Source organism: Polyodon spathula, chromosome 11, assembly GCF_017654505.1.
Source record: "Polyodon spathula isolate WHYD16114869_AA chromosome 11, ASM1765450v1, whole genome shotgun sequence".
In the NCBI taxonomy this organism is placed as follows: Eukaryota; Metazoa; Chordata; class Actinopteri; order Acipenseriformes; family Polyodontidae; genus Polyodon; species Polyodon spathula.
In genome coordinates this window covers 33375014-33392664 of record NC_054544.1, presented here as the reverse complement: position 1 = coordinate 33392664, position 17651 = coordinate 33375014, and the positions used below count along the sequence as shown (strand labels likewise).

Here is a 17651-nt window from a genome sequence, read left to right as displayed (position 1 = left end):
AGCTTTTCTTTACCCTAAAAAAAATGGAAGCAGCATTATTGCTCAATTGCTGGGGCTTTTCGACTGTATTATAGTGCTATATTACATTAGTACATACAGGCAAGTTAATGCAATAGGTCAAGATCATCAAATGAACCTAATATTCTGTGAATTTAGCACTATCCAAAATGTATCTAGTTTGTATTGTTATTTGTGGCTTTGTAAATGCACCAGTGGGATGACGAAGGGGTCCCTAAAGCTGAGGCTTGCTGCTATAATAAGGACGGGATCCAAGCAGCTCAGCAAAGCTCCGAACAGGATCATCTTCCCAATGTGAGGCTCTACTGGCAATCGAGCCAAGTGGAAGCCAAGAGGAGTCAGGTCCTCATTCTTATCCAAAGCATTCTAAAAAATGAGACAGACAAATTTGTTATGTTAGAAAAAATAAAATGCAGAAAATAACCTAATCATGCATAACATTTTAAAACCACTTTACAGGGAACATATTTCTTTCAGCAAAGCCATTTCACCCTTTATTCTTACCAGGTCCATTAAATGTGTTACAGCCAAGTTGACAGTCTCATCTGATGGGGGATCCAATGCATCCCTGAGAAATGAGGCAATTCTGCCAAGCTTTAATATCTGACAAAAAGAACATTCAGCAATCAGTGATTGGGACATGAAGAACTGAATCTATTAAGCGCAGAAGAAATACGACTTGGGGGGTGGGTATGACAGAAGATGTTGAGAAAGTTAACTCAAACCAATACTTTAAGCACAGCACAGAAAACAGGACAGGGGACACCATTGGAAATTAAGTGAAGGCAGATTTAAGAAAGTTCTTCACACAGAGTATTGATGGTTTGGAATTGGTCACCTAGTGATGTTGTTTGGATCCTTTAACCCTATGCCGCCTACAAGGAATGACTATAAATTGCACATGTGTTCAACAACTTTCTATTTTAACTCTTGTAGTTTAACAACCATAAATCACAAATTAAAACCCAATCAACAGAAAGGTATTGGGTAGACCTTTCCAATGATATCATCTGTTTTGTTGTAGGGAGTTTTATAGATTTTATCTCATAAGCAACAGCTTCAAAAAAATATTGAAATATGACATTGTAATATTTCATAAATTAGCACATTTTCATATTTTTCCAAACTATTTAGAAAAAAGTTAAGTATATGAGAGATGTGCAATGTTGTGTATTTCAAATATTTAATCAGAATTGAAATTGCTTGTACAGTTGCAGAGCTACATAAGGTTTTGTAATTTAAAAAAAAATGTGCATAAGAGCGCAGAAATGGCGGCTACAGAAACTGAAGAAACCTAAAAATATTATATAATCCTGTTTGTGATTAGTTAATTATTTATGTGTAGCGGTATCAATATGTATGCTACACAAGATGAGTGTTTTATTATTTTTATGTATTTATTTATTTATTTTAAAGAAGAAACTTGCGAATACTGTAGGTTAAAAAAAAATTCCAATAACAAACAGCTAAATAATAAAAGTAATGACTACAGCAAAATACTTATCCATCGTTTACACACAGAAAAAAAGAAGTCCACCAATAATAAAACAACACCGACACGGCAAATATACCAAGTTAGCTAGCTAGAGATCAGACAGATGTCATATTTACTTTCCCCTCCATCCAGAGAAACATTTTCAAAACAGGACACAAAATAAAAACGTTTATAATTAAAAATAACAGTAAAACATTTATAAGAGGGGTATCTTAGATGTATTTTCAGTAATTGGTTGTTTGTCTCAGTAGGCATCTGATGATGTACGCACACAGACACAGTCACACAGCAGGGCAAAAAACACGCTGGAAGTCATTTTTAAAAAAAAGCATATATAAAGTACATTTTTAATAATAACATGAAAAAATAAAAAAGCAACTAGTTAGTCCCAGTTCTTAGCTTTCGGATGAGATATAGCACTTTTGGGCTTGTAGAACGGGAGATATAGACGTTTCAAACAGGTGAGTGCCAATACAATTTTCCATTGAAGCCAGAGTCAAAAATGATACACAAATAAAAAAGCCACACCTACCACAACTTTAAACCAATTACATGGGAATATTCACAATAGCCATGGCTATGTCCCATTGAAAAAAAAAAAGAAGATAGTTGATTGGACGGCTGAGATATATCACGTTTCGTCATCGTAAAAAAAGTTAGGAAATTAGAGCACGTCGGCAGCAAAGGGTTAAGAGCCAACATGTTTTGAGATCACTCAGCTACTAGGAACCAGACGAGCACTGCGGGGCTGAAGGTTCTCTTAGGTTTTATAACATTTTCTTATGTTCTCAATGTTGACATTTAATTAGACTTTGGTACCACTCCCCATTATTCTCTTTCTGGGACCTAGACTTGCAGCACTGCAGGGTAGTCAAACACACCCATAAAAGCAATTTAGTGAGTGACTACACTAAAACCCCCCGTTTTGTAGCCTCTCTGAAATACTCATTAGTTAAAAAAATAACCACCATATGCAGTACCTTTATTTGTAAGCAGAGTTCCTCCAATGGAGTCCTCATCATTTCCGGCAACTGATAATTATCCAGGAGGCTGGCTCTCAATCCATTATACAGATGGTAACACTGACCAGGCTGCACCCTGCAGAAATGCAATGCAATTTAAAATAAATAAATAAATAAATAAATAAATAGTGGTAAAAGATACAGATGGCTGAGCTGACAACTAGGCCCATCTGTGTAATTTCATCATGTTATCTGCACAATTGTATGTGTTAATGTACGACCCTAGAAAAGCTGTTACCACAATCTGCTGCTGGGAATGATCATTACAAATACCTGGCATCCCCCCCTCCCCCTAGTGTTTCTATCAGATCATCAGAAAAAAAAAAAAAAGTATTTCAGATACAATTTCTAAAATGAAATCCCACATGCATAGAGGCTTATGTCAAAGCCCCCCAGCATTTTGTAACCAAAGTAACAACGTATGTTCATCACAATATTCTTAAGTTTCTAGGACACTAACATTAAACAGGAACATGGAATATGCTGCTTTTCATTCAACACAGATAACCTTAAAATGACAAAAATAAAACAAAAAAAAGAACTGTGTACATTCCTTTAGGGCAGTGGTGCGCCACTCTGGTCCTCAAGATCAAATCCAGTCCAAGTTTTTACTCCAAGCATGTTCTACCGTGGTTAACTGAGGCTGTTAAGAGGCAATTAACTAATTTAGGACCTGCTTTGAACAAAGACCAGGACTGGAATAGATCTTCAGGGCAAGACTTGAGTACCATTGCTTTAGGACATTGTCCTGAACAATATGTTATGCGATGCAGCAGTACATGTTGATCACACACTGTATCAGTGACTTTCTAATACAAAGGGATGCATAAGAAGCCCACCTTCCAGCACGGCCTTTCCTCTGTTTGGCATTGGCCAGGCTGACCCACTCAGCGGTCATGGTGCTGATATTGTTTTGTGTGTCAAAGTGAGTCTCCTTGATCTTTCCTCCATCTATTACATGAACAACATCATCTATGGTGATGCTAAAGGGATACACATTTTAACAGGTCATTGGCAGACAAAGCAGGTTGTTAGATTATCAGCATACAAGTACTGCAATGTACAAAATGGGGTTCTCTGCAACATTAGACTACAGGGGCCCCTCATGTCACACAAATGATTTTACGATTCACTTCATAATAGTATAAAAACGTCAGTATTAACTACCATTAGACGTGCTTGAGATTTGAGTGGAAAGGTGATGCACACTGGTACCAAGTTGATCCCTCAACATTGCTTGTTACTGATTTGCATTTCAGCAGTTTTTTGTTGTAGAACAATATAGCAATGTTCTACACAAGCAATGCTATGGAAATTAGCAATGGATCATAAATCACTATCAGAGTATATGATAATAAAGCAACAATTCTTTTTAACTAAAATGGAGGAAGAACTGCAAGTGGCAGAAGACACCTAATTTAGTAATTTCTTTAGAAACAGGTATACAAATATTAAGTGCCAAGAAATGCACCTATATATCTTCCTTACCTTGTCTCAGCAATATTGGTAGCAATCACAATTTTACGAACACCTGGAGGTGGTTTCTTAAAAACCTAAAAAAATAAATGATATATAAAATTATATATAAATAAAATTATATTATATTATATACATACATACACATATATACACACACACATATACACAGTACTGTGCAAGTTTTAGGCAGGTGTGAAAAAATGCTGTAAAGTAAGAATGCTTTCAAAAATAGACATGTTAATGGTTTATATTTATCAATTTACTAAATGCAAAGTGAGTGAACAGAAGAAAAATCTAAATCAAATCCACATTTGGTGTGACCATCCTTTGCCTTCAAAACAGCATCAATTCTTCTAGGTACACTTGCACAAAGTCAGGGATTTTGTAGGCATATAGTCAGGTGTATGATTAAACAATTATACCAAACAGGTGCTAATAATCATCAATTCAATATGTAGGTTGAAACACAATCATTAACTGAAACAGAAACAGCTGTGTAGGAGGAATAAAACTGGGTGAGGAACAGCCAAGCTCAGCTAACAAGGTGAGGTTGCTGAAGACAGTTTACTGTCAAAAGTCATACATCATGGCAAGACTGAGCACAGCAACAAGACACAAGGTAGTTATACTGCATCAGCAAGGTCTCTCCCAGGCAGAAACTTCAAGGCAGACAGGGGCTTCCAGATGTGCTGTCCATGCTCTTTTGAAGAAGCACAAAGAAATGGGCAACGTTGAGGACCGTAGCTGCAGTGGTCGGCCAAGGAAACTTACTGCAGCAGAAGAAAGACACATCATGCTTAGTTCCCTTCGCAATCGGAAGATGTCCAGCAATGCCATCAACTCAGAATTTGCAGAAAACAGTGTGACCCTGGTACACCCATCTACTGTGTGGAGAAGTCTGGTCAGAAGTGGCCTTCATGGAAGACTTGCGCCAAAAAGCCACACCTCCGACGTGAAAACAAGGCCAAACGACTCAACTATGCACAAAAACACAGGAACTGGGGTGCAGAAAAATGGCAGCAGGTGCTCTGGACTGATGAGTCAAAATCTTAAATATTTGGCTGTAGCTGAAGGCAGTTTGTTCGCCGAAAGGCTGGAGAGCAGTACATGAATGAGTTTCTACAGGCAACAGTGAAGCATGGTGGAGGTTCCTTGCAAGTTTGGGGCTGCATTTCTGCAAATGGAGTTGGGGATTTGGTCAGAATTAATGGTCTCCTCAATGCTGAGAAGTACAGGCAGATACTTATCCATCATGCAATACCATCAGGGAGGCATCTGATTGGCCCCAAATTTATTCTGCAGCATGACAACGACCCCAAACATACAGCGAAAGTATGTATCATATCATTAAGAACTATCTTCAGTGTAAAAAAGAACAAGGAATCCTTGAAGTGATGGTATGGCCCCCACAGAGCCCTGATCTCGACATCATCGAGTCTGTCTGGGATTACATGAAGACAGAAAAGCAACTGAGGCTACCTAAATCCACAGAAGAACTGTGGTTAGTTCTCCAAGATGTTTGGGCCAACCTACCTGCCGAGTTCCTTCAAAAACTGTGTGCAAGTGCACCTAGAAGAATTGATGCTGTTTTGAAGGCAAAGTGTGGTCACATCAAATATGGATTTGATGTAGATTTTTCTTCTGTTAACTCACTTTGCATTATGTTAATTGAGAAATATAATCTATTAACATGTCTATTTTTGAAAGCATTCTTACTTTACAGCATTTTTTCACACCTGCCTAAAACTTTTGCACAGTACCGTATGTGTGTGTGTGTGTGTATATATATATATATATATATATATATATATATATATATATATATATATATATATATATTTATATTTATTTATTTATTTTTTTTTTTTTTTTTTTTCACCAGGTCAATAGGCAACTGGGGGGAATTCCTAAGGATATATTCTTTTAAAGTCATCTGCTAAGGCACATTGTCCCCGTTGGGTGTTTACCTGAGTCTGGTTGACAGTAGGCATCAGAGAGTGTAGCGGTATGATGACAAAGTTGTCTGAAAAAGCAACAAATAAATAAAATATCAACATCTAGTTCCTCTACTTTAAACTACTACCTCATTGCAGTAGACTAGAGATCACTCAAATCATAGATGATAATGCAGTAAATTTATCCAACAAATCTGTATTAACTTAATCCTGACTGCAGCGTACTAAACAGATAATCCCGACAATTGGTTTAGTTAAGTGGAATAAAACCAATAATAAGGACTAACCTACAGCTACGGCCAAAAGTTTTGCATTACCCTCTAGAATGAACAAATTTTGCTTCATAAAGTCGAATGAAACCTGCCGAATAATGTTACATTAACATGTTAATTGCACAGCGCTTTGTAGTTTTCCTTACACATAACAAAAAACTGACAAATTGAAAAATGTGATTGAAAAATCTAACATCGACTTTTGCGATATCATTTTGTAGCTTCTTTGATTACATTGCGAAATAAAATATATAAATTATATATTAAATTCATATAGTTTTTTTTTTTTTTTTTTTTTTATTTCGTCAATTTTAAAATACTAGGGGATGCAAAGCATTTGGCCATAGCAGTATAAACACTTCTTTACTAATCTGACATGTGCAATTCAGTGTCAGATAAATATATAAAGTGATGCCTGTACAAAAAAAAGACACATTAACATATTTACGTAAAAATAAATGTCATGTCTTTTTCATGCACATTTCAAACTGGCAGACTGTGCTTGCATTTAAGCTGCCAACACTGCAGCATAGGCACAGAAGTGTTTAATTGTGTGATCATGGACCATTAGTTCTTTATAGTTAAAGCATATTAAAATGAAATTGTGTTGTATTAAACTGAAAAAGGTATCAAAAAGGTACATAATTAAAAAGCCGATATTAAATTTAGGGCCTAAATAAATTGTGCAAGACTTTGTTCTCACGGATCTGACTGCCCGAACATGACGGACATAAGAAATGTACAGAATAAAGTTTTAAGATGTACTTCATCTTTTTTTACAGATGTGTCATTTCAGAGGGAAAATACAGATGTCTCTGCAAACAATCTGAAGCAGTAAATGCTTAGGACAAGCAAGTGCACGAAGTTAGTCTTATCCTTCACAGTACTAAGTTAATCCACTTGAACAGGATCATAAAGCATCTGACTTGGTACGCTGTAATCAGAATCTTGTTTAGTCTGATTTAGCAGATAATCTATCTGTGATGATTAACTTCTGGTACGCTGCAATCAGGATTAGAAGGTGTACTAACTTCAGTCCAGACAAGTTTTGTAAACTTGCTTACTCCACATCAAGTAGACTACATTTGGTATGCTGCAACTGACCCAACAGGTTTAAGATCAGATAGCAAGGCATCCATAACAGGGTAAACAAAGCCACTTAAATGTCAATTACACTCATTATTACCTGACTTAAACATCTGTTGAGCCATCAAGAGATCATTCAAACCACTGATATCGTCCCAGCCTGGCAGGAAAACCAGTATAGCTCCATCCTGTAAAATTATTTTTAAAATAAACACAATCTGCATGTATTTTGTTCTCATTCTGTCACTCCAATCTTTAAAATCAACTCAAAGCTAAATTCCCTCGGGCCTCCAAATTATCTCCATCCAAATCTTAAAGGTTTGCAGTTTGCAGAATAAGGGGGACTTACAAATAAAGGAAACAGGTAGACATTTGGCACATTATAATCAGTTAGCACTACAAGCCCGAAGAATTATACATGTATCCATTTAAAGTACAAAAATATATTTTCCCTGCTATTGGAATTCTAATAACTGCTGCTGCACTGAGAAACCGAGAGCAGATCAGCTTGTGCACAGAATCAGCAGATAAGGACAAACCAATCTTTATCAAACTAAATCCTTGATCCAGCAAGCTAGCTGCAAAGTTAGTGCAGACTACTATTATTTATAAAATGTTAAGGTTAAACATTATGAGGAATACTTAGCAAATAGAAAACCTGATAAGAACAGAAAGTTCATATTTAAAAATGACATTTTTTGTTTTTCTTACTGCAAAAAAATAGACAGCAATGGCTGTCCATTAAAATATTGTTCATGTCTGCTTTAAAAGGACACATTTTAACAGAATAAACTGAAGACTGTAAATATAGCTAACAGAATGAAAGTACTGTATTTTTTCAAATTAACGCCGCTCTCAAAGAAACTTAAAGGTATTTTTGTTCTACCCCTGCTCAAATAATAAAGGCGTAACCTTGGCTATGTACATGCCACACCCCAAAAAAGAATGCAGCCTCAATCCACTGTGTAAAACAAATTAATGTACACATTCTCAGCTTAGATGGTGAAACTTTAAACTCAGAGGAACTTTAAGCTTTGCAGGTCACTTTAGTCGCTATCCAAAAGCTGGTCGAAGTTATGTAGGGGGTTTAGTTGTTTTGTTTTTTATTCAATTGGAATTTTACTCAGTCCTGTAAAAGTTATATATATTTAAAGAAGCAGGTAAATTACAGTGAGAAAAACAAAAAACAGAATATATTTTATTTTTTAACAGAAATCAAACTGATATTCAGGAGGTAATATTTTTCATTTAAAAAAAAACAAACAAACAAAAAAAAACATTTGCATCACACTCAACTACCATTCTTTCTGCTCTTCTTGTCCTGCTCCATAGCAACAATACACATTCCAGATTTACAAGTACAGTACTCCCCCGACCTCCCAACTCCCACCCAAGGCTCTCGTTAGCATACTGTATTCAAGCCCCAAAAACACACAAGTATAGTGCTGCAGATCAGAGCCTCTCACAGCGCTGCATCTAAAATGCCTTAAATCATGTAATAAAATATTGCAGCGATGGTAAAGCATAGTATTATTAATAAAAGCCGCAGTCATTTTGATCAATTTAAAATAAATGTTGCAGCACCAAATTGAAGTAATATGGTATCTGGGGTCATAGTCATTGCTTGGATTGCTATTTAAAAATGGATTATATACAGAACTGAAATATGTTTAATATCATGGTTCAGTCTACTGTCCTTAGTGGTCCATTTATTCAGCTCCTGTCGGGTGTGTCAGGTCCAATTTATTTTCACACACGCCATTTATCTTACATGCGCTGTTTAAAAAGTAATTTTATTCACAGTATAGCATGTTTAAAAGTCACTGCATATCAACAGGACACTCACTATTGCACCTCCAGCCCTGCCCCACTCCTTGTTACTATTCTATTCAATACTATTCAAGTCATTAGTTTATTACTATAACCTCTCAAAAAGCTTAGCAAATGTCTGTGATATTCTTTGAGCGCTGGATGAGGAAGCAGCTGTCTTGTTTGTTTATGTCCGTGTTATGTCTGTGGTGAAGGGACTATGTGCATTGCTCAGATCCGCCTTTGTTTTTTCAGCTTCTCTCGGCCATTGAAAGTTTTGCTCAGCTTTTTTCCAGAGAAAAAAAACAACTAGAGACCTGTGCTTGACATCTTTTTGATGATGTCGGACAAGGTCCGAAATCGTAATGTCGGACCGCAAAGGGTTAAGTAGCAGCACTAATCAAAAGCATGTGTGCTAGGGGTCTAAGCAGATTCCCACTCTCACCTTTAATTGAATTTAAATTGGAAAAGTAATACAGACATTACAGGCAGAGCAACTAAGGAAAGCAAAAATCAGATTGCACTGAAGCAAGAGCTCTGGTTATGCTTTTGGTATAATACATATGCAGTACAGATTTACACAGCGGCACAGACATCTATTATACTAAAATGAATACTATGAAGCTCTATGAGTACAAACAGATTTCTCAAAAGAAAACAGATTCAGCTCCCCACACACGCCTTCACCAATCTCTATTCTCCGCAGTTGTGGCAGACGATACCTCACTAGTTACATCCCAGAGAATTATGCACAGAAAAAATCTCAATTATGCAAAATTATGTAGTATCTCTGTACAAGTATGTGCAAAATAACAAAGTTATTGTGCAGTTGTAGTGGGTTCTTCTCTCATACTGCATATCAAAATACTAGTACACAAGTTAAATAAAAGCACATTGCTACGCAGAAACTAGTGGAATTATTTTTATTTATTTATTTTTTTTTAACAAAGTCTTTCTAAATTCCAAGATTGAAATAACGGAACACCAGCTCTTTCAGTTTGTCTTCTGAAAGAGAAAGCCTCTGACTGGACAGGACAAGATTATAAAGTGAGTTGCATCAGCTGTATTTGTTACTGCATTTTATGTAGGAAGACAGTCAGCTATTGATGACCAAAATAAGTTAATGTCTTCAAAATACCTGTCCAAGAAAGTCTTTTACTCTCTCTTTTGTTTATATATTTGTAATGTGGGACCTTTGTTGTGGCATTTTCTAGGAAAATCGATCAATGCTTCCTCGACCCTCATTGTGATCAGGCATTTTCCCTGTCCTTAACGGTGACATTATGTAATATTACGTGCCTAGGCGTGGCGATATGTTTTATGCGTAAAATTATGTGGGCGCATAATTGCGTAATTCTCCAGGGTGTAACTAGTGACTATAAAACTGTGCTCTCCCCTGAGGAAGCAGCAAGTGGCTATAAGACTAAGGCACTTTTTCTCTCTCATTCTCTCAATTTATATCAATAGAGACAGACAGACAGAGATAGACAGACAGATTTAAAACTGAAGCCAAGGCAGTTTGTTTCATGACTATTTCTTGTTCTACCTGTAGAAGGCAAATTTTATTTTTCTTACCAGCCATCTCTACCATCATAACATTACTTTGCCACATGGCTGAATAAACCCCTTTCACATGTCACACTCACAGCACAACTGAAATCTCAATAGGTATAGAAATTAAAATCAAACTGTCGTAGGCATGTCTAAAATTATACTGAAAGCATTTAATTAAAACATCTGCTGTACACGAACAGCCATAACCACCTCAAGATGAGTGCATATGATTTTGTTTAATTACAGACTAAACTAGTTTCACTAGGGTTACTTTTGTCACCAAGCAGAATATCCAATTACTCTGTGAATGCATTACTTACAGTCTTAGTCCTGCTTTCACACACGGTACTAAATTGTTCTAGCTGGAATACTCAAGCAGGAAAAAACTCCTTTGATGGCTTAAATGTTGCCTTTTAAGCACACTTGACATACATTTTGCATATTCATTTTGACTGTTCTCAAAATGTTATTAATCCGGATTTAAATCATTGAACCGTAAACACAATGTGAAAAACTTATTAGAACTAGGGAGCTATTTTAAGAACTATGAAATTGAATATTTTGGATACATAAAATTATGTTCAAGCTGTTTATTAAAATACAGGGAAATCAACAGAGTGATATAGCAAAACAAATCCAAGAAACAATATACAAATGTACATAAATAACCAGCAACAATTAAGCAACACACACACACACACACACACACACACACACATACATACATACATACATACATACATACATAGACTGATTCAGATATTTCCTCACCTCTTCTTTCAGGACAATGTGCCTGATCAATGCTACAATCAGTGACAGGTCTAGTTTATCATCATTATCCATGATCTCTAATGCATCAATAGTACTCTCCGAATACCTACAGATAACAAACACAATTAGAATTTTTATTAAAAGGTTATTGCCAGGTTCTTATGAAATATAGTATATAGAAATACTTAAAGAAACGAAATAAATCCATAATAAACATTTAGACTAGAAGTCATTTACAATGTATTTAAGTTGAAACATTTCTCACTAAATTAAGCATATTTTAGTATTTGTAAATGATGCACTAATAATTGTTTAATAGTTATGGATAATAAAATATATTACATGAACAACATTTACTGTCAATATGGCTTAACCAAAATTATAAGTAAAATATTGCAATGCAAAACTATAATTTCATCTGGAGTACATAGTGTTGCATAAGACGGGATGCAAAAATACTAAAATAAAAGGTCAAATGTAGGCATGCCTTTCCTGCTGAAAAAGTTCAAATTGAAATGCTAGGCCCCTGGTATTCACACCGTTCACCTCCACAGGCCCACAGCACCACACTGCAGCTGAAAGACTGCAGGCAGGGAGACCGTTTTCTGCAGGACTGGCAGGACTTGGCTGTGAAGCAGCCATTACTGCAAAATTAGAAAGTGCTTCAACATTCCAGCACTGCTGCCAGGGAATAAACTACATTTAAAACACAAAAACAAAACAATACCTGTCACGCAGGCTTCTTGCATAACTGGGCCAGCTTTCTCGGTACTCTTCCTCTTTCAGCTCCTTCTCTGGTCGAGCCATTTGACCTTGCATGAAGCGCTTCTTCCACTTGGGTCTGCGATCTTGATTTTGGGGACAGTATCTATTAAAACAATCAAACAAAGCAAATCAATAAATAAACAACATAACCTAGTCTACTTCAATTCACCCTAACTTTAAATAATCAGCACATACGTAGAAACTTCTAAATACATCATATATACGCTTAAATTATAAAATAGAGACGTCTTCTCAACATTCAAAGAATCATTAAATGCACTCGATACAAAGTCATCTTTTGCCAAAGTGAAAGGCAGCCAACCGTAACATCTCGATCACATCTTCCATGAGGTACTCTTTCACAGGATAGGTGAAACCAGGGATGTGTATCATTGGACAGTTATCTGAAAAGACAATGCAAACATGCAGATAGTTTGATTGAACATATCCTCGCAAATAGATGGACTGAAGATAATTTTAACAGCATGATTCCTCTCCCCGAATCAGTTCTCCCTACGATTGCCACCGCAACAAGATTTCAAAATCAGGATAATGTGACATACCACCGCTCACTAATTAGTTGGCTAGAAAAACAATGGAAACCCTAAATCTAAAAACAATCAGAAACTTGAGATGTTATATCAAAGGTACTTCACTAGAAAACTATGTGCTTTAAGGGTTTTTTTTTTTTTTTTTTTTTTTTAAACATTCAGTATGAAAATCAGAAAAAAGCTTAACATTCAAAATACACTGACAGCTTTAGCCTTTTAACTGCCCATATTGCAACTGTGAACTGTTGCATATGCATTTAAAAGGGTCAGGAATTCTCAGATAAATTATTCAATTAAAGTACTTTTAACAATATACAGACAAAAAGACAACTACAGGAAGATGTGGTTTACTAGTAAAGGGAGCTGACTAATGTATTAGTCTTTGTTATATAATAATACCCACGGAAATATTTTGAAAACTTCTCAGCATTTAATGTAGCACTCATGAGGATGATTTTCAGGTCATCTCGGAACTTCATAAGATCTTTCATTATTGTTATCAGAACATCAGACTGAAGGTTCCTCTCGTGAATTTCGTCCAAAACAATGTGGCTGATGGTAGAAAGGTGCCTGGTAAGAGTTGAAACAGAACACAAATGAATTCAAAGGTTCCAAGTAAGATCGGTGCCAAAAGTGGTAGAGTATCTTAACACGTCCTTAAGAGGTAGACAACTTTCCAGAACAGCAGTTTAATATTGAAAATTGCTGAAAAAAAAGTAGTTTTGAACACAAATATATTTTTCGTTGACTGAGGGAATAGCTCAGAGAATGCAGATATGTACAATAGGTATCAACTTAAGGCATAAGCAAGCATAGATCCAATGTTTCTGGTAAAAGATAAACAAGTTCTGCACTTACGGATCTGACCGTAGCCACTGCAGGATGATGCCTGTGGTACAATACAAGATAGAACCTTGTTTCCTTGGTAACCGGCTGTGAAGCATGAAGAAGATGTTAGCAACATAACCACTATGCATGCATATATATATATATATATATATATATATATATATATATATATATATATATATATATATATATATATAAAATGTAAAAAAGACAAGTATGGGTTATTGTTCACTCTGAATGGATTAGTACCAGGAGCTTTTAAAAATAAAGCCATATCAATAATCTGATATACTATTAAAAACAAAACAAACAAACAAAAACAAACACATATGCCTACCCACTAAAAGGATTACTTTAAATAACTGTGTCATACTTAAAAAAAAGCATTTAAAAATACAGTAGAGTCAATTAACCAATCTTTGATCAACCGTACTGTCTATTCAACCGAACGCCCCTGTACTTGCGTGATGAATTATATGTGGTGTATTTAGTGGTTGCAATCCCAAGAACCCCATATGGTAAATTCAACTCCCGAACCCCGATTTCAGGATTGTATTAAGGAAACTCTGATTCTGTGTTACTTATGATTTCCCCTTGTTTTATAATATGTGCTACTCTACTGCACTTAGTAACTAAGCAACAAACCCCTGTCGCTAAAATTAAAACCACAAGATTTCAAATTGGTTTTAATGATAACAACCACTGTCTGCAGCTACACGGCTCAACATGGCAGAGAGAAATGGAAAGAAAAAAAAAACAAAAATACTTTTATTGACTGTGACAAAGGAGACACAGAGGAGGCATTCAGTATATGTCTTCAGTTCTACAATTAACTGGAAAGTGTTTGTTTTAGGAAAACTACATAGAAGGAAGCATCGTTTTCAGTTATTCTTTGTTCATTTGCCTGCATTTGAACAAATGCATTTTCTTGATTAAATGTCATAAAAAAAAACGTACTCAAGTTTATCTGTTTTTACTCTGCCTACTTCAGTGGTTTTCAAACTTTTTTGGCCCTGTACCCCTTTCCAAATAATCTAGTCTATCACATACCCCCATCTGTGATAGGGTCATACCTATGAAAACAGGAAAAAATATGTTTTTTTTCTAAATACTAGATTAAGTGCTGTACATGGAAAGCTGCTGTTAAAAACTAATGAAAATAAAATTAAACAAGTTAATGACGGTGCAAATGCGCCAACTAAAAATGCTATGTAAAATTATTCCAATAAGTCTCTAATAAGTATGCCGAAATGAGTCAAAATGCCAGGTTATGCTTCTGAAAAACAAAACTATGGTTCAATTTAAAACAAAATCAATTCAACAAAAGTCACACATTTCTTCCAACAAATGCAGAAATGTACAGAGAAAACAGTTTTTTTTTTTTTTATTTAAACTCATTTTATTGTTGAACACTTCATCAGGGACATTGTAAAATGCTATATGTGTCTTTTACAGTATCGAATCTAGCCAGAAAACAAGACTATTGATTTGAAGTGAATATTTCCAAAAGCTAATTTGCTGAAAGTAGAAAGATATTTATATCAGGCAGTGAAACATGACTTTCAGCAAAATGCTTACATGTTAAAGAGTTTAGTGCAGTAGTCTATTCTGTTAATCAGCTATAAGACAATTAAAGCTTGTTGATGGGCTTGCTGTATGATATGAACATACTCAATAGGTCTGGAGTAGGGAATTCAATTCCGGACACTTCCCAATCACAGGACTTAGGGACTGATTTTATTAAAATCCTGGGATTCCATTTTTGTAATAATGAGAATATTGTGTTTTGCTTTTATTAATAATTATCAGTGTGGAGGCATAGGGTAATGCACTCACACGGAAAACAAGTTATTCAACGAATTAATTAAATCATGGAAAAAACACATACAATCATTGCAAGTAAAGATAAGTCATGTCGCTCCAGCTCATAACAAGTGAGTGATTTCACTGTCTAAGTAGGGCGGCCCAGCTGCCTGCTCAACTCAATAATACTGTTATTTAAAAACATAAATCCAGGTAAAACCCTGAACATTCAAAACTGCAGAAACTAAACTTACTTAGCAAATAACACTTTTTTTTTTTTTTTTTTTTTTTTTTTTTTTTTTAAATGAAGCAACATCATACGCTGACAATCCTTTTTTTTTTTTTCTTTTTTTAGGCCAGACTGTAGCCACCACCATCCTGCTATTTAAATATGTAAATTATCCATGAGCGCGCTCAATGCTCACTCACAATCAGCAGCAGGCTGGGTATTCATAGAGCTAACCTCGACCAACAGAAATTAAATGTACACCAGTACGGCTATGGTTCTATTTGAAAGGCGAATCAACAATGTTGATTCGATTTCTAAGTCACAATACTACATGGTAAATAAATGTGTTGTCCGCCATTACAGGATTTTTCTCGCGTACCCCCATTTGAAATCCACTGGCCTACTTAAAAATCCATTTGCTGTGTGATGGTGACTAACAGAAAAAACACACGTGTTAATTAAGGGAACAGTTTTAACCAATGCTATTTTTGTAAATGCTAGAAGTTTTACCGCATTTTTATTTTATTTTTTCATAGACACATTAGCACAGCAGACTTTAAATGGTTGCTGTTAAGAACATTAAAACAGTCCTTCGTTCTTGATTTTTCTTCTATTTTGTCAGTAAGGGCTGGACATCCTGTCTATGTTATTGAGCAGCTAAGAACTATTATTTTATTAAATTTGAATCACATGTTATTACAACACCTTAACAGCAAGCACCAAAGTAAAGAAACATTTTACTGGATTTTTTAAGTTTAATTGTTATTAATACCTGTTTGATTAGCCATAAAAATCAATAATGTGAACTAGTATTGGTCTCAATTAATTTGGATAATTGACTCTGCTGTACCGGATAGTGTATTGGCTCCTTTTAATGGGACATGTATTATTAAATCAATGGGATAAAATTGTCCAGTAATTATACAGAACTCAAACGTACCTATGTTATCCAAATGAAGCACCATGTGCCTAATAAGAAACTGAATTTCAATCTAAAAGGTTAGGAACTTGAAAGGAGGTATGTATTTATGGCTTTAAATAAGTAAGAAATATTCACTGTATCACAGCTGATATGCATTTCAACTGTGTTAAAAGACTGAATGTAACACTGGGTAGCTGGGAATACCAACACATGAAAAGGTCTGATGATGTGCAAATTACTTTCCCTCACAGGCTTACTGACACTTACGGCTCATAAAATATTTAAAGGTGAACTTTCCAGGAACAGCGATGACTACTAAAGCTGAGGGGACACTAGTCTACATGTTGCTTGAAAAATGTAGTAAGGGATACTTTTTTTGTTTCAGGCAACTTTGTTGCAAGCAACTGTAACAAAGGACTGTTGATTTTGTAGAAGTAAAATTACATTATGGAATAAATCAGCCAATGAAAGTAAAAAAAAGTCATTTGACTAGCTTCTTTGCTGGCAAAAAAAACAAAAGAGAAATGGTGGAGAAAATGAATGCAAAGCTGGTTTAGGATATTGCGAGAGACTCTCCTTATCTGTTTTTTTTTTCCTGGTTGATTTTTTAATTTTATAGGTGGTATGGACAAGTACATAAGTGTTAAAATCGGTCAGTTCCTGGTAGTTAATGACAGATTTGTCAGTAATACCATGAGATGTAGTGAAGCAACAAAGTCGACACAACTTTAAATATTATATTCCTTAAAAAAAAAACTATTTACTATTATGAACCGTTTTGTGTTGACATTATAATCTAATATTAGAAAAAGCCGGTTTGGTGCCGATGCTGAAGCTCTACAGCATTGATATTGAACTGCAGCGCTGTATTTTCAGTGGTCATTTTGTCTCAAATAAAGGATTTCATTTGATACAACTTAATAGTAATGGATAAAGCGAGCCCTACTTTTTGTTTAAAGCCGTTTGAACATTGCAGTTCAGCAGACGCAACTTCCAAATACTGTTACACAGTTACATATATCTGATTTGTACAAGAAAAAAATAAATAAAAATCCTCACCTATCATAATTA

The 17651-nt window shown here is 35.3% G+C and overlaps 1 protein-coding gene across 1 annotated transcript in view; it reads right to left on the bottom strand.

Moving 5' to 3' along the window:
- The window catches only part of dhx36 (DEAH (Asp-Glu-Ala-His) box polypeptide 36), a 29989-nt gene that overhangs the window by 6585 nt on the left and 5753 nt on the right, over positions 1–17651 (bottom strand). Inside the window, exons 7-19 of the mRNA XM_041263064.1 lie at positions 13636–13710; positions 13181–13347; positions 12549–12630; positions 12189–12329; positions 11462–11567; positions 7428–7515; positions 5982–6037; positions 4024–4088; positions 3375–3518; positions 2494–2611; positions 523–621; positions 211–384; positions 1–14 (exon numbers count right to left, since the gene is read on the bottom strand). The exon at positions 1–14 is cut by the window's left edge and continues 73 nt beyond it. Coding sequence (XP_041118998.1) covers positions 1–14; positions 211–384; positions 523–621; positions 2494–2611; positions 3375–3518; positions 4024–4088; positions 5982–6037; positions 7428–7515; positions 11462–11567; positions 12189–12329; positions 12549–12630; positions 13181–13347; positions 13636–13710 — 1329 coding nt within the window. The remainder of the gene's footprint in view (positions 15–210; positions 385–522; positions 622–2493; positions 2612–3374; positions 3519–4023; positions 4089–5981; positions 6038–7427; positions 7516–11461; positions 11568–12188; positions 12330–12548; positions 12631–13180; positions 13348–13635; positions 13711–17651) is intronic.